At 47.5% G+C, this 27,903-nt stretch overlaps 1 protein-coding gene across 4 annotated transcripts in view; it reads right to left on the bottom strand.

Annotated features, from left to right (window-relative positions):
* Positions 1-20,719, bottom strand: part of SYT17 (synaptotagmin 17) — a 41,059-nt gene extending 20,340 nt beyond the window's left edge. For 2 of the 4 annotated variants that reach the window (XM_075058615.1, XM_075058617.1), the window contains exons 1-5: positions 17,485-18,878; positions 17,324-17,341; positions 15,808-15,956; positions 10,474-10,622; positions 9,431-10,050 (exon numbers count right to left, since the gene is read on the bottom strand). In XM_075058615.1, coding sequence (XP_074914716.1) covers positions 9,431-10,050; positions 10,474-10,622; positions 15,808-15,956; positions 17,324-17,341; positions 17,485-17,526 — 978 coding nt within the window. In that variant the 5' untranslated portion in view covers positions 17,527-18,878. Of the gene's footprint in view, positions 1-9,430; positions 10,051-10,473; positions 10,623-15,807; positions 15,957-17,323; positions 17,342-17,484; positions 18,879-19,799; positions 19,822-20,618 lie in introns of those variants that run through there. The other 2 variants (XM_075058616.1, XM_075058618.1) reach the window with 2 other exon arrangements.
* Between the last annotated feature and the right edge of the window lie 7,184 nt (positions 20,720-27,903).

Below are 27,903 nucleotides of genomic sequence, written 5' to 3'. Positions count from 1 at the left end.
AACCCGCGTGCCCTCCTCATGCCCCGCTGCCCCAGGACCCAGCTCCGGAGCCGAGCCGGCAGCATCCACCCCAAGCTGGCCCACCTCTGCCTGACCTTCCCCACAGCCCTGCTCCCCCATGGGAAAAAACATCTGATTTCTTACCCCAAACTCCTTTTGTCCCAGCGTCTCTTTGGTCACATTATGTGGCAGTATATGACTACACAGCACACACTCACACTCGCCACAGGCATTTTCTTCCATTGCTACAGTATTTTTGCTTCACCAAGAAGGCACTCCTCTTCTATCAACCTTTGCCAACTCCCATACCACAGTTCTGTTCAATATATGGTATTTTAAGTTCTTTCCATCAGAAAGCCATTCCCCAACACAAACCTGACCCAATACACACACAATGCTCACGACTTTTGCAAGGTCAAGCCATACCTACAGACACCACTGTGCCCAATGGCTGCACAATGTAAGGATCTAAGACAGCTCACATCTGAGGTCATTTAAATGTCATCTATCTAATTTAAACTATCATCTTCGGCTTGATTTTCCCAAAACCTCTCCTCTTGGGTCTGTGGCTGGAACAGCCTGAAGACGTGTTTATTGTCAAGAACAGTCAGTGACTTCTAAATCTATTACCAGGACAGTAATGAAGCACTGCAGCACCCACAACAGGATCCACCTGAGGTACCCCTCGACCTCAGCTCATTTTTTATAACATATCAACAACATTTTTAACATATCCAGTCCTACTTCCACTTGCATTCACCGCTGCGTTGGATTCCACGCAGGCTTTAGTTCCTAGAAATTCAGGTACATTTGGACAGCACAAATTAGGAAACTAATTAGTGACGTTATTACCTGCTGGGAAGAGACAATCAAACAGCTCTGGCTGCAAATACCAAACTTCTGGCACAGCCAGGAGGCAGGCTGGCACTGGGCAGGGATGTAGGACCTTTCAAGTTACCTCAAGCTGAGAGTGCTGAAAATCCATATTAAGATTTGGGGTAATTCTGGATTTGCCTACTGGTGGAAGCTATTGACTTTATCCAAGACCTGCAGGAATTAAGGGGCTTCCCTGGGTCAGGGAGGAGCGATGAAGCTCAGCAAAGGAAGGCAGATCTCCACACTTGCGACGCGTTTACATTTATACACCATTTTTTAAAAATTGCCCCACGTTATGCACTGACAATATCAGACCGGGTATGTAACACCCACCGAGGCACAGGCAGGAGAAGGAAGCCTCTACCCCCACCTGAAGTGTCCCCAGCACCGTGTCCCATAACCCCTGCAGAGGTTATGGAAGGAGCCACTATAACGTAACCACCACGCTGCTGCCTAACCCAGGAGCCTTCATTAGGTCAAGGTAAAACTAAATTCCATAGGACCTAACCTAATGGATATTGGCACCTCTAGAAAAATCTTTTTGACTGTCTGGGCTTAAATTTGAGTGAGGCGAGATATAAAATGCTATACTCTGTAAGTGTGATCCACTGAAGTCAGCGGACAGACTACCGCCAGCTTTAAGGAGTCTCAGATCAGGCCTAATTTCCCAAATCTCAATAGCACCTTCTGCCCTATAACGCTTTTCAAGTGTGCCCAGATTTCTGTTAATTATTCTAAGGGAAGGAACGTACAATCCAGCCCACAGAGGCAGGATGTGTGTGCTCAGAGCCAGCAAGAAAACAGCAGCCCCATTGCAGGCAGAGCACCAGCAGCGTTTGCAGGGATAACAAAAGGTGTTTTCAGAAGGAAACCCAGATCCCCGGATAGCTCACCTCCCCACACAAGTGACTCAGCCTTTTCAAGGCACTTAACTCGAGCAGTGAACTGGCTCTGATCTTATAAATGCATTATTTCTAGCTTAGCCGCAAGGATCTAGGAAATGTGCTTCAAATCCTGCCACGGTGCCTGAGGGGACATCAAGCACTCGAGAAAACGAATCAATGGCCAGCAGCCACCACACGTTCCTCCCCGGCACGTCGGACCGGCACTGCCTCCACCGTGCCGTGCTGCACCACGCTCGCTAGCTCTCTCCTGTTCTTTGGTCACCTGTCATCATTAGCAAACAAGCAAGGAATTAACAGGTTGCTCCAAGAAGCCTGAGGTACAAGGCATACCTCCTCAGGTTTTAGTTCCCCCTGCTTTCCCCGACAAGCTCACACCACAGTGTACCTTTGCTGATGTGACAGTCTTGCTAATAAGACACGCTGGTGGCCCAGTTTGTGTCAGAGATGAAGATGAGGATGCAGACGGAGCTGTGGCTTAACAGACTCGCTGGGTCGGCAGGCAAAACGGAGATAACTGGGGAGCACAGTGGGGTCCACCGTGAGATGGAAAAAAACAGGACCCCTTTTGTTACGGGCCAGGCAGGAGGCTCAGCTCAGGGAGGGACGAGTGGCCACAGAGGTCTCGGGTGGCTCGTGGGGCCACAGGAGCTGCACAGGGTGCTCCTCAAGCCCACGGACCCACCGAGCTCACCGGCACCTTGCAAACACTCTGCGATGCCATAACCATTGACCTCCATGCCCATCACCTTCTTTATAGGCATCTTTACCAGCAACGGCGTCAAGGCACGTCTTGCTGGGGGACTGCAGGCACAGAAGCATGGCTTCTGTTTTGTCACATACCCGAGTGTCCCCAAACCTCAGACTTGGTAGGGGCTGAGCTGAGAAGAGGGATGCAACTTTACGCGCAAGAGGCATCATCGGCGCGTTGTTCACCATAGGGAAAGGAAGTGCCTGAATTTTACTCTTCCTAGGTCTTTTCATCAGGAAAGTAAAATGCTGTTGGTTTTGCCTTGAATATTTTGTTCACAGAACACAGTGTGCAGAGCTACCCCTCAGGCACCGCCATGAAAAGGCATCATTTCATTTGCCATTGTTATGCTGATGACACGCTGATTTGCGCCGAGATCCCAGATGACCATGGAAAAGCAATTTCCTGTCTGATGAGGTGCCAGAGTGACACCAAGTCTGGGAAGTCCGAGACTCTCCTGAAGCTCTGATTAACATTTCACTCCTGGCTGTTCCTCTCTGCAGCTGTATCACACAGCCAGTCATTTGGATTTCCAGCCTTGGGCTCGCCTGTGATCCAGAACCTTCTGCAGTTACCATTTGGGTTGAACCAGACACGTGTAAGTTTAGTTTTCTTTTCCGTCATCTCTGAAGCACAAAGACACTACCTCAAGGGAAGGCGAGTTTTTAATTAATGCCATTTGTACATCTTGTTTGGATCAGGGCAATTCTTTCCTCGCAGCCCCCCCCCGACTGTTTGCTGTGCATTGCTACACCACCAGTAAAATTCTGCAGCTGAAACCCTCCCCGGTTCCCAACAGGAACCAGAGCACATTACATCAGCACAGACATCTATGCAACGCTCCTAATGAAGTTTCAGATTGATTTTCCTCCTCAAGGTTATCTGTGATGGTACCTCCAGGCACATTAGAAAACTGATGGTTTAGAACAGTTTGCTCTAACAGGCTTTCTACAGCATCCTGTGACACACAGCAATCATTTCAGGAAGGCTGAGCTACTAAGAACCAGAACCTGAAAAAAAAATATATACTTACCAATGGATAAGAACAGTGTTACCTATGTAGCAGATGCCGAGTAGATGTATAATGAAAAGAGTCACAAAATCCCTTCTGAAGTCTAACTGGCTTTGCATCAGTTTGGACAGCCATGAGAAAGCCCCTCCTGTGCAAAGACCTCTGGGAAGAAGATTTCCTAGGGAGAGGTCCTGTCCACAACCCCCAACAACCCCTCCTGTGGGCTCATCCTCAGCAAAATACACCCCACGGCACTCCAGTCCTCTGCAGAAAGGGCAAGGAGTGAACAGCACAGAGGGGAAGGCAAGTCAGCACAGACCGAGATAACAGCTGGAAGCAGAAGAGACAAATAAGGATAAAGAAGAGAAAATGATCAAGAAAAATTTCTCAGTGCTGGAGCTTTAAAGACTGGAAGAGGAAAGTGGGAAAAAAACCACTGAAACACATCTGGGGAAAAAATAAAGATCCAGAGTGAAAGAAAGATGGTAAAATATCATAAGCTAAAATACGACAACAAACCACAGGTTAAGAACCAAAAATGCTGTCATCGTGATGGACAAGTGTCTGTCATGGCATCCCATCACAGTTCCCTCAACTCCAGTGACCTGCAGGGTGGTGGCATCCTGCCTCCAGCCAGGCTTTGCCCAGGGCATCTCTCCCACCAGACACAGGTACACCGCCAGGTTGATTTTAACACCCTGTTAATGAGTGAGCATAGCCCCACGCAATCAATCCACGTTCATCATCAGGGATTCTGCATCATTCCTTTAATTAAGCAGCCACTAAGCTTTTGGACAGCTAAAAAAAAAAAAACCACACACAAAAAAAAAAAAAGGGGGAAAGAAAAGAAAAGGAAAAAACCCTGACAACATTCACTTTCATATTTAATTTCCCATGACTGTCACAAACATGGACCCCAGTTCCACACTGACTGACGCACACAGCCTTGAGTCAACTGTTGTGCCACCTCTCTGAACCAAGTCTCTGCCTGTCCAATGCTTTATACCTGTACAAGAGATGGATGCTGGCATTTGGCATTAATTTCAATAATACACTGTGCTAGCAAATGCAAGGTATCACCAACATTCCCCGAGGATGGCTCCTTCTCAGGGCTGCAATGGATAAGCCAAAGAACAAGGGTGTCAAGAACAAACCTGGTATACCCAAAACTGGAAGCCTCCAGCCGCACGCCATAACCACCTGGCTGCATGGTGGAATTCAAAGTAGCACCCTAGAGGAATGCTCCAAAATGAGTCATTACCTGAATTTCAAATTCCTTTCTTCCTTTTCCTTTCCAGCCAAGGCACAGTAAGAACAGTGCCGTACTTGTTGTAGGCTTATCCCTGAGATGGGCATCAAAAATTGCAGAGAGCTGCCACAGCAAAGCTACTCCATTTGTGGAGCACATACCATTTTGAATGTAAAAACCTGACAGCTCATTCTAGTGCACTCACAGTACAAAGTTAAAAAAGCAAGTCCAATACATACTCCCTCTACTATAAAAATGGCTTAATTTGAAGGGAGAAGGAATTTTTATGCTATTTTCCCACCACGACCAGACAATTTTTTTATTTTTTTTTTGCTTTTGCAGAATGATCTCCAAGCTCTCATTACTGCTGGTCTAAAACATTTATTCCTGCCCACTCAAATCTGCCAAAAGAGAAATGAATCATATGTCAATAAAACTTGGGGTCTTGAACATGTGTTTCAGAATTAATCTTAACAGCAAAATGTGCGAATCTGAGCCCAGCTACAGCAAGGCCTGCCAACTTCATTCATGGTAATTAAGCAAAGCCACACACATTTAAGGGGATATTTAAGGAGCGCAGAGTGTTCCTATGGGGACTGGACTCAAGAGCTACTCCATGAGCAGCTAGTGCGCTTTAGAAACACATTAATTACCCTGCAAGTAAAAGCCTCCCAGAACTACCAAGGATAAAGAATTTGGCAATACCTGCACTGACATTTTCTACAAGGAATAAGTCCTTCTGCTTAGTTGCTGGCTCTGACGATACATTGGACGGCAGCTCCCCTGTGCCTCCGCTTTGGACTCAATCCCCTTAAGTGCTCACTGCATGACTCAAACTAAAAAAGTATTTATGTACAGGTACAGTCTTTTGCCTGAAGCTTAGCATCAAGTGGTTTATTGCACTGATTCCTCAAGGCTGAGAGGACAGCACACTGCTCGCCCATAATCGGGTTTTCTAACAACCCACTTCTGACATAACGAGCACGGCAATGCTGCGCAGCCCGCCTCGTTACACCCAAGGTAAGTTCTCAGGCGGTTAGTTAACAAGCATCTCCATAAGATGGTAATGAAGATATTCTGCTATTAATGACGATGGGCTTTCACCCTTTGAGGAGCTGTATGTCCCATCCACAGGCCTAAGGAGCTTATCCTGGTCCAGCTGGCACAGTGGAGTCAACAGAGCTGTTGGCTGCAGAAGGTGGACCGTGCCTCCGCCCGGGAGAAACCCACCCATCCCTGCCGACACGGCACGCACCAGAAGATTGCTGGCATGCCCCGTCTTTTTTAGCAGGGCTCACTCATGCTGGCACGGTCCTGAAGTGAGGCAGTGTCCCAGCTCTGGGGCTGACGGGGCTCAGTGTGATGGTGGGACAAGGACTCTGCACCAGACTTTATCAGCACTCTCTATGGCAATGGCTTGCAGGTGGATACAGCAAGCACAAAAGAGATGTTCATCTTAGCTGATACCATTTAGGACACTTTCTCTGCTCTTCCACAAACCCTGTCCCATCCCACTCCCACCGGTATGGAGAGAAAACCTTCTCCACAGCTCCTGCCATCTGGATTCACTTTCTTCCGTCTCTCCAGCTCATCATGTTTCAGTCTATAAATGCCAGTTAAAAAAAAAAAAAAAATCACGTATTTTGTCTCTTTCATCTTTACATATCACGTCTACGACTGTCTGTTTTTCTCTCCCTCCTGTTACTGGCTTTCCAAGCACCTGCTTCAGCATTTTCTCCAACACAATCTTTATCACTGGGGGGGTGCTGCTGCCAGCTGCTGCTCCGTGTCAGAGCCCCGGGGCAGCCAACCCTGCCTGGCAAGTTTTCATCAGCTAATGATCAGAACTGCACCACAGCGGCTTTGCATTGCTCTCCAGAATCCGACGACACCTTCTGCAAAACAAAATGCTATTGCGTGTAGATTTTTTTTGTCTCTCTCCATCACGATCTCACAACACAAAGCACAGTTCAGCAGACTCAGGTTCAATCCAACAAGAAACTAAGAAAGCCTGTCTGTCCCTCAACTAACCAAGCAAAACAGTGAGAAGTATAAAAAAAATTCTCAGCATGTCAAATCTATCATACCACAGGCAGAATCTTCCAGCTAGCAATCAAAAAAACCTCACTAATTTCTAGCATAAGCATCACTCTTATTGAAAGACATTAAAATGCAGTTTTTCAAAGTAATAAGCTTTTTTGTTTTACTTCTTCTAGGATTTATTTTAACCTTTTGATCAATAAATTTAACTTTAAGCACCACTGAGATAAAATATACCTTATTCAATGAACTTTAAAAATCTTATCACTGAGAAAACATGGGAAGATGATACCAAACATCCTCCCTAGATGTCCTAGTACAAGTACTGTTGTTCTCTTTGCAGCTGCAGTCTGCCAGCTAAAGTAAAAAGAGCAAGGAAGTATGACAAGACCAAAACAAGGCACTTTACTAATCAAGGTGCAAAGGACTTTTTGCTTAAATGAAATTTTTCCATATGATAGCAAGCAGATAAATGCAAAAGGCTTGTAAGGTTAGGCCTGCCCATTTAAGTGGAGTCTTCTTTTTTTCTCCTTCCTTTTATAAATATCAGAAATACCAATTTCTGCTTAAATCATTTATCTTGAATCCTGGTGAAGCAGACAGCACTGCTGAAAACAGCAGCAGCTTTCAATGAAACTTTGGAGAGGGAGGGAGGAAGGGCTGGCCCCGAGCTTGGCACACGAAGGCAGAGATGATCTTGTCTAATCAAGGTTTGCATTAGCTGTGGAATGAATCCATGTTACTAATAAAAAGATACATAATACAGAGAAGTATTTATCATGCAAAAGCCGAGGGGAAAAAAAAGCAAGGCTGCATGGTGTGAATCACAGAAGGATAACAGGATGCAAAGAGGAGAGCTCTGTCCTGAGATACACAATGCAGAGGCTATGATGAACCACTAATAAAAAATTAAAAAAAAAAAAAAAAAAAAAGAAAATATTTTTGCAGGCATTTGTAAACAAACACTGGCAGAAAAGGCCCAGGCAGTGAGGGGTGCCCACGAATATCTGGGGGAAAAGGCCCAGGCAGTGAGGGGAGCCCAGGAATATCTGTCCTTGTTCATTTTCCTTACAAACCGCTTCATAACACAGTTGTCCCCTCACCCCCCCACTACAGATCCCACTGACATGAGGACATGTCCTACATAAAGAAACGCTCAGGGACCCCAGGATTTTGATTTGGGCACAACTTTCAAAACTTTCCTTTTTGCCTGAACATTGTTCAAGCTAATCCCATAACGCTCCTACTTCTATTAGAGCAGATCTAGTCAGCTCTCTTGCAGTTATCAGGGGTCTTGATCTTTTTTCCCCCCTTACACACTGCAGAAGGTCTGAGCAAGAGATAGAAGTGCTCTCAGCCCCCCTGCACACAGAACGGGGGCAAACCAGAGTCAGACAGAGCTGGCTCCATGTATAAGCACTGCTCGGTGGATTTTACTTCAACAAGTGTCTGATCACAAGTTTCCACTCCAAATCAGACTCTCAGACACACACCGTAAATCAGCGGTGAGGTCAATGATTTACTGTTCATCTCGTCTAGTAAGTCTGGCTATGCCACCCTTTTGTGAACACATAAAAATCAAGATGTGAACCATCCAAGTTCACACATGGTTTTGATTCAGCAAAGGCTCTACAACTTAGAAATTGCAATCCCAGAGCTGGCAAGGAACTGGGAGAGGCAACGCTGTTCTACCAGCCTTGAGTGGTACTCCTGTCCTTAGCGCAAACGTTTGAGATGCTGCTCATGCCACGCTCTTAGCCTGGCTTTTTACCGAGTCCTGTGCCTCTAGCTATGTGAATGATGCTGCTAGTAGCAAATTTGGTACCCAACTGCCATTCCTGGTTGCAAAGCTCAGACCCTCCCATTGAACAGCTCTTTTCCTGGCTGGCAAGGAGGTGGCACTGACCAGGGCCCTTTCCTGAGAACAGATGTGGAAGCACACACAGACCCTCTACATCTTCTCTTCCCATCCCATTGGATGGTTGAATCTAGGCAAAAACAGATGCTCAAACTTGCATACAAGCAACATGCCACTTACATCAGGCAAAATCTATGGCAAGTTTATTTCCTTCAGGGACATGATGAAAAATCTACCACTACCTTGCAATTTTTTGGTCATGCGTTATGCCACAAGTCTGTAGAGATTTTGTCTTCTATACACTTTACTGAATCAAATCATTACTGAACTGGCACCAGGGGTTCCCCTCATGCCCCCAAAAGCACAATCATGTTAACAACCACAGGAGTGACCCAGATGGGACAGCATGGCTGCGGTGTCTGGGAATGGATGCAGGCCACTGCAGTGACAACAAAGATCTTCCAAAAGGTGCGGACTTCCAAAGCAGTCTTGAGTTGTTCTCGTTAAAGCTGACATAGGCTCTTTTGCCACGCCACCTCCTTTGAATATGAAAGACAGCTCCTCTACCTCACACTATTGGTTGTAAGACCAGTTATAGGCCCACATTATTTCAACCCAGCAGAGGCTATATTAACAAGATGAGAACAACTAATCAGAAACCACATTACTTGCCAACAAGCCAAAGAACTGCACAAAAAAACAGCGAGAAAAATTGTGGCAATAATCTGATAAATTCTGTTACCTGAGAACTAGGCACAAGGGCTTTCCACCAGTGTCCGCCTTTCACAAGGTCTACGTCACTCAAGGGCATTGACACTTTGCCAATAACACAATGGCGTGAGAATTTGTCAAAATCCACTACGGTTAAAAGCAGAGTTCTTCTCTGGGCTTCTAAAAAGGGGATTTCAAATGTGTACCTCTCTTCAAACACAGGGTTCTGCGTTTTGCGTTTCACTCCAGTCTGCTTGGAGTTCTTCTGATCAGGAAGAAGGCAGATCTTCACGTAGGGGTTGGAGTGAGCCATGTCTTGCCTTGAACCGTCGTAAGAAATTGGAGGAGGCAGATCTTTAGCCTCAATGACTCGCACTATTAGATAATTATGCAAAAGATCATACTGCGTGCTAAAATGCAGCATGCCCAGCTGATACTTTGATAAGATCTCCTCATCTGTCAAGGAGTCCATATCATCACTATTCGAGTCAAGAGAGTACAGTCTTGGTTCAAATTTTCTAAAATAGTCATCTGGGCTATAGGTTTTTCGCAGGACAGTTGGCTGAACTACTTCTTTCTTAGCTCCTATTATTCCAAACTCGATAGGTTTAATGTCAATTAATGGAGAACTTGGCCTCCTCAACTCTAAACCTAAATGAGAGAAATGCACAAATATGATTGTTAGAAACTCAACTGAAGCCATTACAGGTGCAAGTCAACCTGTGCTTCTTTGGGTACAGCTATTCTGTGTTTGTGCAATGCCCAGCACAGCAGGCTCCCCAGTGGGACTTTTCACCATTACATTGCCAAGAATTAATAGCACCCTTAGTTACACTGAAGTGCAAGCTCAGCTACACTTTTCCCCCCTGTCCATTTTCACATGGAATTACCACGCATATGCTTCAGCAAGAAAAACAGGGCTGGCCCCCTCCACTGCGTTCCTGAAGAACAGGATGAGATTTTAATCAATGTACCTTCAACTTGACTTGATTCCCTGTCTAAAAGATGAAAGAGCAAGCACTACAGTTTTTCTTCCCCACAATAATTACATTAAAGTTGGAAGGACGACCTTACTTGAAATCCGCCTCGTGAGGCTGTAAGTGGACCGTGATGCATCTGAAGACGACCGCCTTCTGTCAGGGGAAACATGCTGAAGAGTGGGAGGCAGCTCACTGATTGTATTATCAGAGTCTCCATCTTTGTCCTCATTTTGGCTGCTTATCCTGTTATAACGAGAGACCTTTGGGTGATTCAACCGAGTAAAAGGAGTCTATACAGAATAAAAACGCATTCCAGTATTCTGGGTCTAATCTTGGGTGTGCATCCCTGGATGCTGCAGGGTATCTCCTGATCTATCTGGCAAGCAAAAGGCTGAGCAACTGACTTCAGACCTATGCAAAAAAACAGATTCTTTATCTTTCTGCCTGTCTTTCAAACAGAGTTATATCAGTATTAGAGCACGACACAGGCCACATGGGCACGTGTGACTCAGATCTTGATCAGAAGTATTATATTTGTCTTTAAGAAAAAAAGAAAGAAAAACAAAACCCCACAAACCACAAAAGCCAAACAGTAGCTTATTGCTGTAAATTCACAGCTACACTTTGGAAGCACTGACTTCACTAGGAATGAACCAGCATGGGAAACCACCATGTTCAGACATCTCAAACCTACCACACACCTCTCTCAGTAAAATATCGCTTTGCAGGTACACCACTAAGGTTTGAAAATTTGATCTTATAAATATAATTCATTAAGAGCTATTTATTGGCATGCCTTTTAAAATAACTGGCTGCTTTTTATCCACTTCTATAAACTAGAGGTTTACCAGACAGTAATTTTACTGCCCAGGGGTCTCGGCGGGAGCAGGGAAGTTGGCAGGTTCTAAATAACAAAGTAAGTTTTGATGAGAGCTATAGCATCTTTGAGAAGACTCAACAGAAGACTGCATCATAAAGAAGTCTATGTGTAATTCCCATTTCAGTCTGTTTGTTTTTATATATATATATATTCATATATAAAAATTTATATACTTTATATATATATATATGAAATAAATGTATATATGTTGTTTTCATATAAAACAACATTCTGGTTAAAAACGTCAATGTGTCACAGCCACAGTGGCTCACAAAAGCAGTCAGGACCTCCCAGCCTTGACTGAAAGAAGAGCAAGAGCAGACAGTAACAACTACAGGAGATAAAGTCTCCAACTGCACGTTCAGAGGGGAGCAGCTGCCAATAGAAATGAAATCACGCAACAGTACGTGACGTGTAGTGCATCATGCAAAATAAGCCTTTTGGTTAATCCATGAGACAGACTACTCCAAAAAATAGCAGCAGATCAGAAGGAGAGCGTCAGCATGAAATGAGCAAAGCAAAGGGGAATACTATGCAAGTTTTGCCCCTGATTCACCCCTTCTACGTGCATGGATTGGTTGGGTATAAATGAAATATGTTGAATCATTTGCCTTAGTAACCAATGACTGGAGTAAAGCAATAAATATATTCTGCAAAAAGCAGTAAACTCGCAGAAAAGGCCCCCCAGATATAAAATAGATTCAAACTGGAAATTCTTATCCAAATCCACAAAGTTCACAGCAGGATCCATGCAAATCTCACCAATTCAGAGTCACACAACTCATCCACATCAAAAAAAAGTCTGTTAATAATCAAAACCAAACCCTATGCTAGAAGGGGCATACAATATTTGCACAATTCTGCAGCCTATTAAAGGTAGTCCAAATCATACGGTTTGACATATAATCAGTACTTGGAACACAAATAGCTTTTTCATGCCTAAATGCAGGTCTACACAATCATAGGTAGCATTTGGATATACTTCTGTTTGAGAAGCAAATGCACAGAACGAGGAGAAGGCAGGGTGAAAAGGGAATCAGGAAGAGAGGCATTAAGGATGTTCTACAACGGGTAAACGTAATAGTGAGTTAATAACATACAGATGACCTTTAGTAAGGAAATTGCTACTGAGCCAACAATAATTTTTCCTCAAATAAACTTTGGCTCTGGTTAAAGCTGCTGTTTCTGTTTAATCCGAACCTTTGGGAAGAGGAGTCGCGTCCTTGATTTCAATTCAGTCTCACAGTCTGCACTGTTTATCTTTGGGGTTCGTGCAGAATATTCCGCAACAGGCAGCTCCAACACATCCCCTCATTCCCAGCCCGTTTATGCAAAGACCAGGATGCAAGCGCTCCTCATGAAATAACAAGAAGCAACCATGCATTCAGGTCAATACAATTAGACTCACTTCAGTAAGAATTTTTTTTCCTAAGTTGCTACTGTAAAAAATTCAGAAAGTGAGAAAAATCACCAGTCTCCCAAGAGGAAGGGCTTAAACTTGCAACTTTAATGCCCCCTCTTGAATTTCCAGGACAATGAAGTGTCTCGGAGCTGCCAAAGGGAAAACCTACAGGTGAAAAATAAAGGATGGATTATTAAGCACGTGCATGCAGATGTTTGCTAGTACGCCAATGAAGACCATAAAAGCAGTTTTCCCCTAGGGACTGGGTGGGGAGGTAAGGAAGGAGCAAACTGCATTCTGCATTACACCAGTGTCCTGGGCCCATGAAGAAGTGGCAAGATGGAAAGATCTCAGCTGAAAACCTAGATCTATTTTTAAAACACTTTCAGGTTGCAAGCAGAGAATACAATAAATTGATTTGTTCCCAAATTCAGTGCATGCATCTAAATGCAGAATATGGTGGTGTCAAATCCATCTTCCATTTTAGGGATTTCCACTGAATCCAAAAGCCCCCTTTTCAAAAACAAAAGAAATAAAAGGACAAGGGGTCAATTGGCATACACAGATCTCCGAGCACTTAAAAACATACCCATTAAACACCTTATTCTGAGCCCAATTCCAGACTCTTACTCTGCTCACACATCTAACTCCAGATATTGTTTCCTACCTCCAAAAACACATACAGAGATTTAAGAGTGTAAGATCAACACAGGGAAAACAGAAATCTTTGGTTTCTGAATTCTGAGCCAGCAGAGGCTGCATGGGATCGTTTCCACCTTAAACCCGCACACACAAAAACTGTGGCCCTCCTATTGATCAGCAAACAAAATACATCGTTTCTGTCTCCTGCCTTTTACTCTCCTTTCTTCTTCATCTTCCAGAGTCCTGTTCCTCTACAGGCTCATTTTCTCCCCCTCTCCTCTCAATCACATCCCCTCGGCTCCTTTCCCTCTCCGTATCTCCTCTGCTCTCCTCACTTGACTCATTTCTGGGTTCCCTCACCATTTTCCAAAAAAGTCACCCTGGAAGCTTAAAGCATCACCATCTTCCCTGGCACCACCCTGGGTCCATCTCAGCTCAAGAAGAGGAGCCAACAGCCTTTTCAAGCAAGCAAAGCCTGATCTCCAGCTTCCACATCAACGTGTGTTAACAGGCGTCCTTAGAGATCACAGAATTTGCAACAGCACCAGAGAAGATGGTGACTTCAGTGATCCTAAGGCACGGCAGCATCCATGGCTCCTCGCAAAGCAAAGCTACTTCACTCACGTGTCCTCTTCTTTGGTTCCTGCTGCCCCTCTCAGGCACTACCCCTGGGAACTCACCTTCTCTCAGCACTAGAGCAGACCAGGGAGACCCTAACTGCACCAGATCACCTGAAGCTGGAAGGAAAGGTGGATACGTGACCTAGGCTGAGGTCCTGGGGACCCTACCCAGGGCTGCTAGCATGAGTAGGTGCAGCATAAAGCGCAACACGGTTGAAGAACTGGGCTTTTTTTTTTCAGAGCGCATTGTCTTCTGCTTACGGCCATGCCAATAAGTTAATTGTAGAGGCTTTCAGATGGAGCAGGACTGCTGGAAAACAGTACAGGCTGGAGAGAGCATTTTATGAGTCCAAAGGTCTCCATGTTCTCTGCCTGCAACAAAGTCTAGCTCACCTGCAAAGTCACCATACATCCAAGTTTTGAGATAAAAAGAACAGAGCTTCAATGCTTGCAATTCCCCTTTAGCCAGACAGAAGGATCCAGCAGTCAAAAACTACACCATGGGACAACCAGCCCACACCCCCAAACACACATGATGTCCCTTCTGCTCCTCAGCACACCAGAAAAACTCTGAAGCATCCTCCCACAACAAGCCAGCTACTTGTTCCCAAGTACGTAATGGTTCCTGCAGCAATCTTTCTACGTCCAATACTGCACGCTCATCACTGTGTTCTCCTGTGCACAATGCTTTCCTCTTTAGCATTGATTTTGTTTCCATTTCCCATTAATTGCAGGTGAATCCATTTCTGGGTGTACATCAGACTCTTAAATATGCTGCTCCACATTTAAAAACCGCTCTAACACATCTTGAACACCTCTGTTTTTATTGCTTCAGTATTAATCACCATCCTATTCTACCTGGATTCAGAAGAGTATATAGACAAGACTGCGACGTAAACATGAGACAATTTATTTCATGCAGCACCAAGACATGGACCTTCCAGACCTGACACAGAATAACAGTGGGTACTCACAGGACCAGATAAAATTCACTGAGTGTCTCAGTGCCTAGGTACCAACTTCTGAGCATCATATGATGCCCTAAATACACATCTCCTGTGCCACAGCTTCTGGACACTCTGAAGCTGCATCCATCAAACGATCTGCTCTCACAGAAGACAGCCCAGCCCAGCCGACACAGCAACCACTAAAAGACAGGAGACCTCTGCTCCCTTCTTGGTTTCACTAATGCCTCCACAGGGTCACCTGTGCTGCAGGTTCCCAATTGAGAGGGAGTAAACCAGGGAAGACTTCACTGGCTTTCTTTGTAATAGACTTGCAAATACATAATCAAAGCCCCAGATAAAACCTGGTGCTGCTGCTCTTGTTCTTTAATGATTCAAGAGGAAATCTTGAAGAGTACTAAGATGACGCAGGAGATCAAGTCTTGCTAAATGAAACTTTAAATTAATTTCCCCTTTAGAGCATGCACGAGGTACGCCTTTCATCTGCCTATATGATAACCACTTTCACACTAGGATAAGAAAATATTTCAAAACCACCTCATCAGCATTTCAGCTAAGTTGAAGTGCTCCAAAGGGCTGGTCCATTTGAAGAAGAAATAGGACTGAAGATGAAAAGCATCTTTAGAAAAGGGTGCGCAGCTAAACCAATTATCAACTTGCTATGCTAGCTTACAAAATAACTTCCGTCATACCCATCAGAAAAGTGTTTTACAAAGACTAACCTTACTATTTGAGCTAACAGGGCTGCCCTTTTTCACCTTGCTGTTGCGTGGCCTACGTTTCCACCCTCAGCAGGAGATTCCTCCTTTCTACGTGGCATCCTCCGAATGTCCTATAGCCATTTCATATCAATACTCTCATCACAGAGGAGCAGCCCTGCTCCTCAGTTAAAGCTAGGAAATTGTGCATCTAAACTTACAGCCAGGCTGGAGTTTGAGCAGGAAAAGGTCCCAGGATTTCAACTTCATCTTCATTTGTTTGACAACAGCTACAGTCGAAACACTTCTGACAACAATTTCTACAAGTCCACCGGCACAGCAAGAGATCCGAGATTCTAGCGAGCAGACCCTGAAGCCATTGGAAACCAAAGTACAAGATTACAACCCATCAATAGCTATTGAGAAATAACATTCAGCTGTATTTATGTTTGTGTTTCTGCAACAGAACATTAAGAACTATATTTATTCCATCTATATCAACAGACAAGTGCTATGCAGTTACCAGCCCAACTTCACTGATGCCATAACAAGGCAGGAAAATAAGCATTCACCGCAGGTATTTTCCCTCTAGTAGCAATGTATTATTATGTAGGCTGGCAAGAGGGTGATTTACAAAACACTATGGCATAGCAATATGCTAGAGTGGAAACATGCTTATTCTTTCACACACATCAACAAACTAATAGATCGGCAAACGTACAACAGAAGGAATTAAAACCAGAAGGTAAGCAAATGCTCCGATTTAATCCGGCAAGGGTCTAGTTAATTAACACAGCAATGTGAACGCATTTCACCCCTGTAGATGTATCGGTACGTAGTACTTGTACGATCCATACACGTGCAGCATTACGGCCCAACACACTCGCCACTGAAATGGATTAGCAAAAGCACACTATCCACATGCCTCCCCTCTGCTATGATGATTAATTTAATGAAGAACCTTCAATGAACCTTGACCCAGAAAACTATTTAATTTCTTAGGTTTCCACGGTGGTACTGGCAGCATCACCTGTAACAGTGCTCCTCTGCTGTTACAACCGCAGGGTGGGAGCACCCCACTGGAGGGGCAACAGGCTGCTGCCCCATTTCCATGCCATCCCTACAGCCTTCCCTCCACTTCAAAGCTCTGCTTGCTTCAAGAGAGCAGAAAGCCAAACCTTAGCCCATTTCCCACCCACGCCAGCTCCAACTTCTGCAGTTCGTAAGAAGGCTCATTAAGCAGCACAAGGGCACTGCTAATAAAGGGCATCGCTCCGTAGTCATGGGGGGAGACATGCAGCTGCAAGAGCACAGCACGTGCACATCCAGGGTCGAGTCGCTTTACAACTGTATGTGACCTTGAAATGTTCCTATAAAGCTGAAGAGATAAAGCGTGTGAGATTTTCTTCATAGATATTCCCCCCAAAATGCTTGAGACATCTGCAGTGTTCATAAGTGTGCCAATACAAGGGCACTATCATACCACACAAAGGGGTTTCCTCTGAGGAACGCAGATCTGCAGAGAAGACTCTGCAGAACATTTCTTTTTCCTCCAGTAAAACACAGTTTTTTCCATAAACAAAATCTAAACATTGCAAAAAAAAAAAAAATTACCAGCCCAAAATGCGGTGCATTACTTATATCTAGGACATCAGTAAAGAGTCAGAAAATACGAGACAATCCCCTCAGGACGGAGTGAGGAGACAGAGCGGAGAGTGAATCATCAGATTAACTCACCTCATTTATTGGTTCCAACTGTCCTTTAGACATCCAGGATGAAGCAAAGGGGAACAAAATGAAAAAGACAAAAACAGGTTAGCAATGCTCAAATAACTTTAAATTTTCTGCCATGACATGCCCCGGCCTGGGATGAGCTTGAATTTCTGGCAAGACAGTACCTTGTAGATGTTAGAAGGAGGAGAGGTCTCCTGACCAGTCATCAGCTTCTGCTGTTTCCAGTCCTTCCCCACCAAGCTCCCTCTGCTCCTCCTTCCCCAGGAGTGAAATTCCCAAACTGATCCTGGTGCTTGAAAACCCTGCTCATTGCCCCTTGCTAACAGGCTATCACATGCAACCACTTATTTTCTTTTCTTTAATAACCTGTCTCTAATTGCAGCAACTACTTGCTGCTGACAGCAAACCATATCCAAATTTTCCAGTTAGATGCCACAGTGGAAAAAAAGGCTTTCCTCCAGATTCGGCCCATATAAACATAGTTTCAATGCCAACTTAAAAGCAACATTCCTAGGAAGGGCCACACTCTGAGTATTCTCCATTGTGTACACATGACTTGAGGCAGCTGGGCATCTTCAGTCTCATCCTCAGATGTGACTTAAAGATTACGAAAAACAGGAGTTAAGTGCTTAAAACTGGAGTCATGCACTCCAGTTTGAAAATCTGCACTAACAGCCACTTCCCCCAAGTCACAGAGAAAATCTCCAGCAAAGGAAGAAGGCATCGCAAGCCAGTGTTTTATTCACAAAGCCACCCTTGGAATATTATACTTGACCCTGCTGAAATGTCTTTTCTATCGCTTTCCCTTGATAATGTCTAAGGGTTTCCTAATTGTCCTGGCTGTCTTTCTAAAGGGGGAATCCCTAAAAAAAAACCAAAACAAAAAAAACAACAACTAAACCAACACAAAACAAACACCCCTCCCCCCTACGACTCTTCCACATGTAGAAATTGGTTTCTAGCTTTATGCTCATGACAGGGACAAGAGCCACCTTTCATAAAGAAGCTGGGATGCAGAAGTTGCCTTTAGTTCCAAAAACTCTCTCATGGACCATGTTTCAGTGCAAGCCTCCCTTTTAAACTTCTTGAAAACCAGTGCTTGGTGAAAAGGCCACCACTTGTTAGAAACACAGATTAAGAGATGGGAAATGCTGCAGTGCAATGTGACAAGACAGTGATTACCAGATACCCATGGACCAACTGTTTAAGAAAATTCTAAATGGTTTAAAGGGCTTTATGATTCCTTATTAATGCAAAGTTGCAGCCAAAGCACAGCAGCCAAAGCTACAGCGGTTTAGCGATGCTGCAATGAGAATATTTAAATTGCTCTAAAATGAAGCGGCTGGATCCGTGCCACACAATCGAACGCCGTAGCACGTGCTGTGCGAAGGAAGTGGCATTTCCGAATGGCCCGCGGGGACGCGCGGTAGGCTTGTGTCAAACAGCCCTCCTTGGCCACGATGGGCCACCGGCGATGCGAAACCACGCCTGTGTGCCACCAGCCCCAAGAGCACACGCACCGGTCCCACAGGCACCATAATAAAGTGAGTCTGTGACCACCCACAAATCTCCACCAGGGAACAGGAGGACAGAAATAAGAGCTAAATATTACAGTACAGTAAGAGGTAAACAAGTAACCAGCGCCATACAGGGCTCAAATGCAGGGGCCCATGAAAGGAAAGCAAACACGACCAGCTGTGTTCGTCCACCTCGCTCACACCGGGCGGAGGGTCAGGGCTGGGGAAGGGCAGAGGTTTAAGGGGAGGACGCACCAGCTAGCAGGCACCGGGGGATCCCAGGGCGCACGGCTGCAGCAACACGCTCAGCACCCCCAGGAGAAGGGCTCAGCCCCCGGCTCGGGGAGGCACCATCATGTCCCAAGCCAGCCGAGCAGAGAACCACCCAGCTGGGAGCCTCCAGCCCTGAGCGAACCCTCATCGAGGGCCAACGGCGGCTGCCCCGGGTGCACCCCCTCGCCCGGAGCTGGGTGCGAGGCAGGGCTGCGTCTCCCCTTCACACCTCGCCGCAGGGGTCCGGTCTCCCCATTCTGCCTGGGCCCAACGCGGGGGTCGCCTGCTCCGAGCCAGCGCAGCCACCCATCACGACCGCCTCGACCCACCCGCTACGACCGGCCGTGGCGGCGTCCTGGGGATGCCGCAGCGGGGTGGGGTCCCCACTGGTGACAGACCGCGTTGTGCCCCCGCCGTTACCCCCCCAGGGAAGGCTCACAAGCCCCACCGCAGCGGGCGCCGCAGCCTGGGGACTGGTCCCCCCGGCCACGCACCCCCCCACCCCCCCAAGGCGATTAACGCCGCGGGGAGGGGACCACGGGCTCTCCCCCCTGCCCTCGTCCCCACCCGCGTACCCCCGCCTCGCCCACGGGGGCCCCGCCCGGCCCCACTCGAGAACCCCGCCGAGCCGAAGGGCCCCCGGGGACCCCGCACCCCCCCGGCCCTTCGCCGCCCCCGGCGGGGCTCACCCGCGGCCGGCTCCGGTCCGTCCCTTCGGGGGCAGCGCCCGCCGCTCCCCCCCCCCACGCCGGGAGCCGCGGCGGCTCTGCCCCGAGTGGGGGGGGGGGGGGGGGCACGTCCCCACGGGATGGGGAGGGGAGGGAGGTCACGGGTGGCGTTGAGAGGGGGTGTCTCTGTCAGCGCCCGGACTCCCCGCTCGGGTTTATCTCAAAACTGGGCGGCAGCCTGCGGGGCTACAGATGGGAAACGGGCGGCTGGAGCCGCAGGGCCGGCGGGGATAAACCGCTCCGGGTTTAAACCAGCCCCGAATTTAATTCAGCCTCACGCTGCTGGGGCGGGGGGGGGGGGTCCCATCCATCACGCCGAAGGCTGGGGCTCGCCGCAGCCCGGGGCGCCTGCCCCCCCACCCCCCCCCCCCCGCGGGGCCGCTGAAGTCCCCAGCGCATCTGGGTCTGGCCGCGGGGCTCCGCGCCCTCCTCCCTCCGAGAAGTCCTTGTGCGGGCTCGGGCCGGGCTCCCACGCACCCGGGGCCACCCCACTGCCCCCCCCCTCCCCGAGGAGAGAGGGCCGAGGGCTGCCCGCCGTCCCCCGCGGGGATCCGCTCCTGCCCCCCCTCCCCGGGAACTCCTCCCCAGAAGTTAGCCCGAAGTTGCGCACCCGCACCGGGCAAGGAGCACGGGGGGGGGGGGGGGACACGGGACACGACACACATCCCCCCCCCACCCCCGTCCCGCAGACGGCGCCGGGAGTCCCACCACACAACGCCTCAGCCAGCCCAGCCGCAGGGACGCGGCTCACCCCGGGGGCCCCCTCAGCTCCGCACCCACCTGGATGTACGCCATCTTCCGCGGGGCGCGGGGGGGGGGGGGGGGGGCGCCTGCCTCCCGCCGCGCCGCTCCGCTCCGCTCCGCTCCACCCGCGCCGCAATACGCCCCGCGGTGCGGCACCGCCCCGGGCGGGGGGCGGGAGGGGACGGGGACGCGTCTGCGGCGCTCCGCGGCCGCGCAAGGCAGCGCGGGGGCCGGGGGACACCCCCTCCCCAAACCCCCCCTCCCCCGGTCGGCGCTCTGAGGGGGCTGGCGGAGGCTCGGAGCTGCCGCCCTGCCCTGCCCTGCCCGCCGAGCCTCCGCGGGGCTGCAACAGGTCCGCCGCAGCGCGGGCAAACACTGACCTCCAGAGGGCCCGGCGCGGAAATTCAGGGCTGGTGAAGCCCTCCTGGCCCCCCGGGGGGGGGGGACACCACACGGCCGGGGGCGGCGCGGCCCGGCCCCCCGCGGAGCCGGCGGCGGGAGAAGCGGAGGCAGGGACGCGGGGAGCGGCGGCCTTGTCTGAGGAAGCGGTTCTCCTAGCAGCCTTCTCCTCCAGGGAGTTCGCTCTGTGAGGAGGTGCTCTCGACGCAAGGCGGGAGTCGTTTTACGGGCTCGAACCGACAAAGTTAAAACACGTACGCTCGCATCTTCCCGGGCAAAGGCGAGGAGCCGCAGCAAGGAGCGAGCTTTTAGCCCACAGACCGCGCCGAGCGTCGCGTCGCTTGGCTTCGTGTCCCTTTGCTGAGGCGTCGGGCCCTAGCCAGAGGCAGGGCCGGAGGGGACGTGGCCCGGCGATGGGCAAATCCCGCCAGGCGGGTGGTTGGACCTGGAGAACTCAAGTAGGGAAACGTTCTTTCGAGGTCAAACTCTTGGAAAGGGAAAGCACGGGAAAGGTGGAGATTTGGGGCTGTTCCTCTTCAGCACCACCTTGGTACCACACAAATGACAGGCTTCCCGACATGCTGCTGTAAACAAAGGCTTCTGCCCTCAGCTTCTGAGGAAACTCTCCAGCTCCACTTCTGGCACCTTCCCGGCACGTGGATTTACGCTAGACCCTGGATAGAGGGAGGGAGGCAAGAGGCAGCAGCTTACAGCTCAGCCCAGCTGGATGGTCCGCAGCCGCGTGCTACAGGGCACTTCCCCGACTCACAACAACCCCGTTCCATTTCAGTTTACTGGGGTGAATGGTGAAAACACTGGGATGGTCCTCCCTGCTCTGGAGAAGGGGACACGTACAGCTTCAAGTATTGGCCAGCCTAAAAACACGGGTCACTACTGCTCCTTGTGGCAAGGAGGGAGCTTCTGGGGCAGGATGGCTTTGGAAAGCTCTTGCGTTACTTATCTCATTTAATGACCCATTTAAGTTCTCGTTGAATTCGGTGAAAAAATTCCCATTGACTTCCGTGGGAAGGGCCATACTCCGAATTAAAAAAATAAATTCTCTTTTTCCCCAGGGATAGCAGCTACCGCTTTAGAAGAATAATTACCACAGCGGAGATAAGCAAGAAAAAAACCCATAGTACTTACTTGTTTCAGGCAGTTTTGAGCATATGATTAAACTGTGGTACAAGTTGTTTGTCAATTTTTGCTCTCCAATTCTTTTTAATTCCACTTCTTTCCAAGTGCTGGTGTTTAAAATGTCAGCCTTTACTTTGAATATTGTTGCTCTTTTCATCTTGACTCACCACCGCCTTGATGCAGCTTGCAATAAGCGAACACATGGATTATTTTTTTTTTCCCCATATTGCAAAGTAGTGGAGAGAGGCTTAAACTTTGCAGACAGATTTTTTTGACTCCTTTAAGGCAGAATGCTGTGAGTCACAAAAACTATGGCATGCCTCGCTCTATAACCATCATGTGCATGTTTGTACTTACTCCTTTAAAAAGGTTTAGGACAGAGAAAGATCAAATGCTGCATCAGTTGTCACCAACAGTTTTTTGGCTGACACATATAAGCATTATGAACCCCAAAAGAGGAGCAAAAGCAGTTTCATAGGGGGGGGTGCTAATACTACTGATTTTTACATGGAAAAATGCCTTCCCCCCCCCCCCCCCCCATGCTTTAGGAGCGGACTGTAGCACAAAGCCGTAAGATGGATGTGCTTCCCTTGCACGCTCGTACATATACATACATTTAAGTACCTTTTACACTGTTGCATGAAGGCTTTTAGATTACATTCTCCCAGCACGTATATTCGCTGAGCAAACACAGCTCTAACCCGAAGAATATGATGGATTCAAAACAGCAGACAGGTGGTTATTGTAAAATCTAATTTCAAATCTGCATATGGCTGATGCTCTGATTAAGCTCTGCTTCTACAGCACTCAGAATAAACAGACCCATTTGACATGATGACAACATAACCTTTGGATGTCCTTTGCTGTGCACGCTCTGTGTCTGATAAGACACATTCCATACTTCCCACATGGAATGGCTACAATGGAGATGGCAAGGCTAGCAAATGCAAAATTTCTGTGCAGAAAAAAAGGAAATTAACACTGCTTTTGCAGAATATGATTTTATGATGGATTTCTATTCTTACTGATATTAATACACATTGGGAATAACATCAGCTGCATCCAGAGCATGCGCTTGAATATTACAACCAGCCCAGCAAGTAGCAAAATCTACCTCCATCACAGCAAATCAGTTCAGCAGCTTCTCAGACAAACCAGAACCAGGGCTGCCAGTATTCAAAATGCCATGCCTGCATCTGTCTTCCAAACCCTAGTCAAAGACTTTCAGCTGCTTCATGCCGTAAAGTTAAGAGAGAAGAGCATCACTCTGAAAAAGCGGAGAAAGGAAAGGAAAAGGAAAGAAGTCTGATGGCTATTTCAAAGGATTTTCATTTGAATCCTCCTAAAGCAATTGGCAGTGCTTTCTGCTGCAAGGGGGAAAGCGAGGTGGTGCAAGATAAGATGAGATGTCTTACTCTGCTGTTCGCACGCCAAATCCTTATCATCATCACTTGAGCCTGCTGGAATAGCCGGCTACCACTCTGCCTAAAAATAAGCTTCTTATCTCCAGATGTTTTTATAGATGGCAAGCCATTGTAGCTGGTGCTTCCCCACTGCTCTTGGCAACCCATAAAGGTCCAGCTTCTCTCGTCATTACAGGATTAGCTTCATTCCCCCACAGCATCATCCTTCCAACAAAGGCATCTTCGATTCACTCTTCCAGAGCCATCTCTAGCAACGTGTTTGTCTCCTTGTGGGTTGCATAGAAATGCAGTTTCCCTCTGTGGTTTTTCAGGCCTTTTTCTGCCTTGGGTTTGTACCCTGAAAAGGCAAGTCCGTGAGGTGTTATTCAAGAAGTTCTGGGCGACCAGGGGCAGGACTGTCCCCTACACCTGCAGCTGGGAGAGACGAAGGGCTGGTAGGCACTGACGCAGAGACTCCAAGAAGTGGAGTAGCACAAGGGGTGGGGTGGGGGGACCTGGGTAAATACCCCTGTTTGGGAGTGCAAGCCAGGCTCTGAGAAGCAGATCTACCCCAGCTGTTGAAATAGAAAGCAGCAAACTCTACTCTCCTGCCTTTACTCCCAGCTGCATCCCAGCAGAGACCCAACACGCAGTGTGGGCGAGAGGGACGGTTTGTTCTGGGGCAGGACAGCTCTGCCTTGCTGGCCCCACGCCTCAGTCTTTCGGCAGCAAGGATTAGTTTTGACTTTGCCGTAGCAACCTGTATTTATTCTAGCTCTAGGACTGACTCGGTGTCAGGGTCTGTGTCATGCTTCGTTACAAGTGCAGAAAATGGCTGAAGTGACCTGAGCTGAGTTCTGCTTCCTGCTGATGGCAAGAGCGCAAGCTAAACACTGCCGGCTGCCACCCAGGCTCACGTGCTGATCCCTTCAGTTCCTTCTCCCAAATTCCCGCGTAGCAGTGTGCCCAGACAGCTTTGTTTGGGGTAGGGAAAGGTTATCCCCTTCTCCCAGATCATTCCTGGTGCGCTCCAGGGGTCAGCAAGAAGCCTCGTCCCGAGTGCCTCTGTCCCAAGCTCTGGCCCTGTGAGGCATGCAAGGGTCATAGCAGTGGGTCTTGTGCCAGCAATGATGCAGTTTCCAGCAGGAACTGGGCTGACATCAGTGTGATAGACACAGATTCCAGCTAGTGACAGAAGGGGAAGGTGCTACAACCCATTTCCATGACTCACCCAGCCTTTGGTCTCAACTGCCTCTAAATTAGCCCACCAACTCCACGGACATCTGTGAATCTGCCCGATTTGAAGTCAAGATACCATTTCCCAGGCTTCTGCATTTTCGGTAGCCAACTGTTCTTTAGAATTCACTGCATTCCCCTCCTCCTTCTCTGCAATTTTCCTAAGCTGTTATCCCTTTCTGGTTTGGCATTACCTACCCCAGGATCTCCCTCTTGTCACATCTCCTGTACCCGACTCATGCCTGTAGCCAGGAGGAAACTGCCGGCGTTCCCCCGGCTTGTCACTGTGCCCTGGAAAGCACTCCTCTGCTTCGCTTCAGAAACAGCCTCTGCTGATGCTGCGGCTTCTGCAGCGCATCTGGGTTATTAACCGGCCACCTGGCCGTTCCCTAATTGGCAATATCAGTAAAAGCACATTTTTCTCTTTTCTTAAGTCTCCAGATGAAGTGGCTAAATTTGATCTAAAATCCTCAGACCTCATTGCCTCATATAATTTATAATGGCCTTGCTTATGCCATAAAATTTACAGCTACTCTCTTGCACTCACACGCTTTCTATTTTGTCTTTAACATACATTTCTGGCAGGGAACTGAATGACGCAGCATAATCTACTAAAGCTATTTCTATAGTAAACAGAGATAAAAACCACAGCCAAAGTGCACGCGGCCTCCAAGGAAGCAGGCACCACATATTATTGTATCAGGCACTCGAATCCAAGATCCTGCTCAAAGGAAACCTGTCCCCGGCGGGAGCCGTCACCGCCCGGTGAAGTCATGCTCCATTCCAACACGGTGACCGTGTCTCAGCACTGGTCCCGTCGGAGCGGAGCCCTCGGTGGCTTCACGCCGTGTCACTGTGCGCGAGCCGAGTGTCATCAGCTGACAGTGTTGAAGGCAAATGGTGACTGCTAGGTCACATGTGTAAATATGAATTTGAGGTCACGTTCTTTTGACAACCTAATTTTGCAACAAAGACAGGACCTCTGTGACCTGCGACTCGCTTGCTCGCAGGGTCCCCCCGACTCGGTGCAATTTCAGCAGCGGGAGAGTCCCCCAGAGAAGGCTGGACAGGACTCTTCTGCTTTGGAGCTCACTCCTTGCATTGAGGCCAAAAAAGCTTGGACACGGTATGCTTTGGGTCATGCTAAAAAGCCCAGAGCATTTTCAGCGATCTGAGGAGAGAACATTGTATTTATAGGGAAATTGAGTTTTTCAGTTGCTTTTGTAATTCATTTCATTTACAACTGGTTTATTCAAGCTGTAGGGCTAAGGAGTTAGCTGCTAGATTTCTTTTCCAGGCTCACATTTCTAACTGTTTGCAGACATAGGACAGAGCTATTTTTGTAGTATAAATCATTACAGAGAGAATATCTCACAGTCCCCACTGAAACAAATTCCTAAGGAAGTGAGCTCTATTTTTAAAGAAAAGTTCTACTTAGTATTTGTTTTAATCTAATGACTGAGAAACAAGCAACATCAGCCTTTCTGAAGCCGAGTAGTATCCCCATTTCTCAGGAAGACAAATTCAGCAGAACAAGAGTCATTCCTACCAAGAGGAGCTGGATGGGAGCTGCAGATGCAGCTTCCCAAGCCCCAGAGGATGTAGTGGGACCCCAGCGAGGGTCTGAGCAAAGGGGGAACAGAGCCCAGGTCTCCAAAGTGACACAACTTTAGAGGTAAAGATACCCAAGATACTTCCAGTGCTCACCTTAAAAAGTAAGAGAGTATCTTCTAAAAAGGTCAGAGTGTGGGATTTTATACAATAAGGCAAACTCAGTCTCACACTCACTCAAGGTCATCTCTCTGAGACTCAAGAATAAAATTGTAAGATAAATGCTGAGAGCTTTAGTTGCATTACAAACTCAGGGATGACTTATTTTAGAAGAACAGTCTCATCCCCTGGAAGTTGTTTGAATAACTGTGCTACAACTCTTCCCATTTGTTTCACACTAATATAATAGGTCACAATTTAAAATATTCCTTTTCTATTAATAACTGTGCTACAACTCTTCCCATTTGATTCACACTAATATAATAGGTCACAATTTAAAATATTCCTTTTCTATGAATAACTGTGCTACAACTCTTCCCATTTGATTCACACTCATATAATAGGTCACAATTTAAAATATTCCTTTTCTATGAACATTAAAAACTGTATCAAACTTAGAAAGAGAATGGGGAGGAAATGGCATCTACAGTTTTCTCCTTTCCAGCAGTGGCCTAAAGACGTAAGTTAACACAGAAACAGATGTGGTCAAGCACACTTTCTTCAGCTAAATCAGCAGGGCTTTACAGCTGAGCCCTGGGGCTGTGCAGCTGTAAAATGTAGCAGAAGTTAACTAAAAACATTTAAATATGGCTGGTAAGAGAAAAGCTTTTAAATTACGAAACAAATAACCAAAACAGAAAAATAGAGATTCCTTAAAACTTTTGGAAAAAAACAGTATCAACAGCAATAAAACCCACTTTTGAGCTGCACAGGAACAGCTACGGGAAAGAGTTTAGGATCATTCAGCTGCAAATACCAAACCATCATTTGGAAAAACATGCCCACATCGACTTCAGAATTCAACAGGTTCAAAAGGGCAGGACTATTTTTATTACAAAAGGCTCCATTTCCAATCATCCCCTCACAGCAGCAGAGACCGTTACATCTGGTTTTCCCATCTCGTTAAGCAGATGTGCAAAATACTGTATCACGCAGTACGGCTAAACTTGGTGGGTTAAAGGGGTAATTTGCATTCTAAAGAACTGCAATGCTGTAGCTGAGAAATAAATGGAATTACAGAATATTTCTGCCCTGTAGGGACCTTGGTTTCACCCGTCTGTTTCTGCTGTTTGATTCTTTTTCCCTCCTCCCCATTCCTATGCATTTACCCCGCAGTGCTTTCAGTAGGATGCAGCTCTGCTGAAGAGGGAGGCTGCAAATCCAGCTAAGTGCAACCAATATAAATGAACCGTGTCCTTTCCGAATTAAAATTTCCTTCTCACGAGGAATCTCTTCTCTGGATATTAATGGAAACCAAAATCACTACACACAGCAACACACACTGTGCTCTCCACCGTTCAGATTCAAAGCAGTACTTGGAAGGCAAACCTATCTTCATCACAGACCAAACCAACCTCATACGCAAAAGTCTGCTC

This window comes from Buteo buteo, chromosome 27, assembly GCF_964188355.1.
Source record: "Buteo buteo chromosome 27, bButBut1.hap1.1, whole genome shotgun sequence".
In the NCBI taxonomy this organism is placed as follows: Eukaryota; Metazoa; Chordata; class Aves; order Accipitriformes; family Accipitridae; genus Buteo; species Buteo buteo.
Note: the sequence above shows the minus strand (reverse complement) of the source record. Positions and strands in the feature narration are given on the sequence as shown.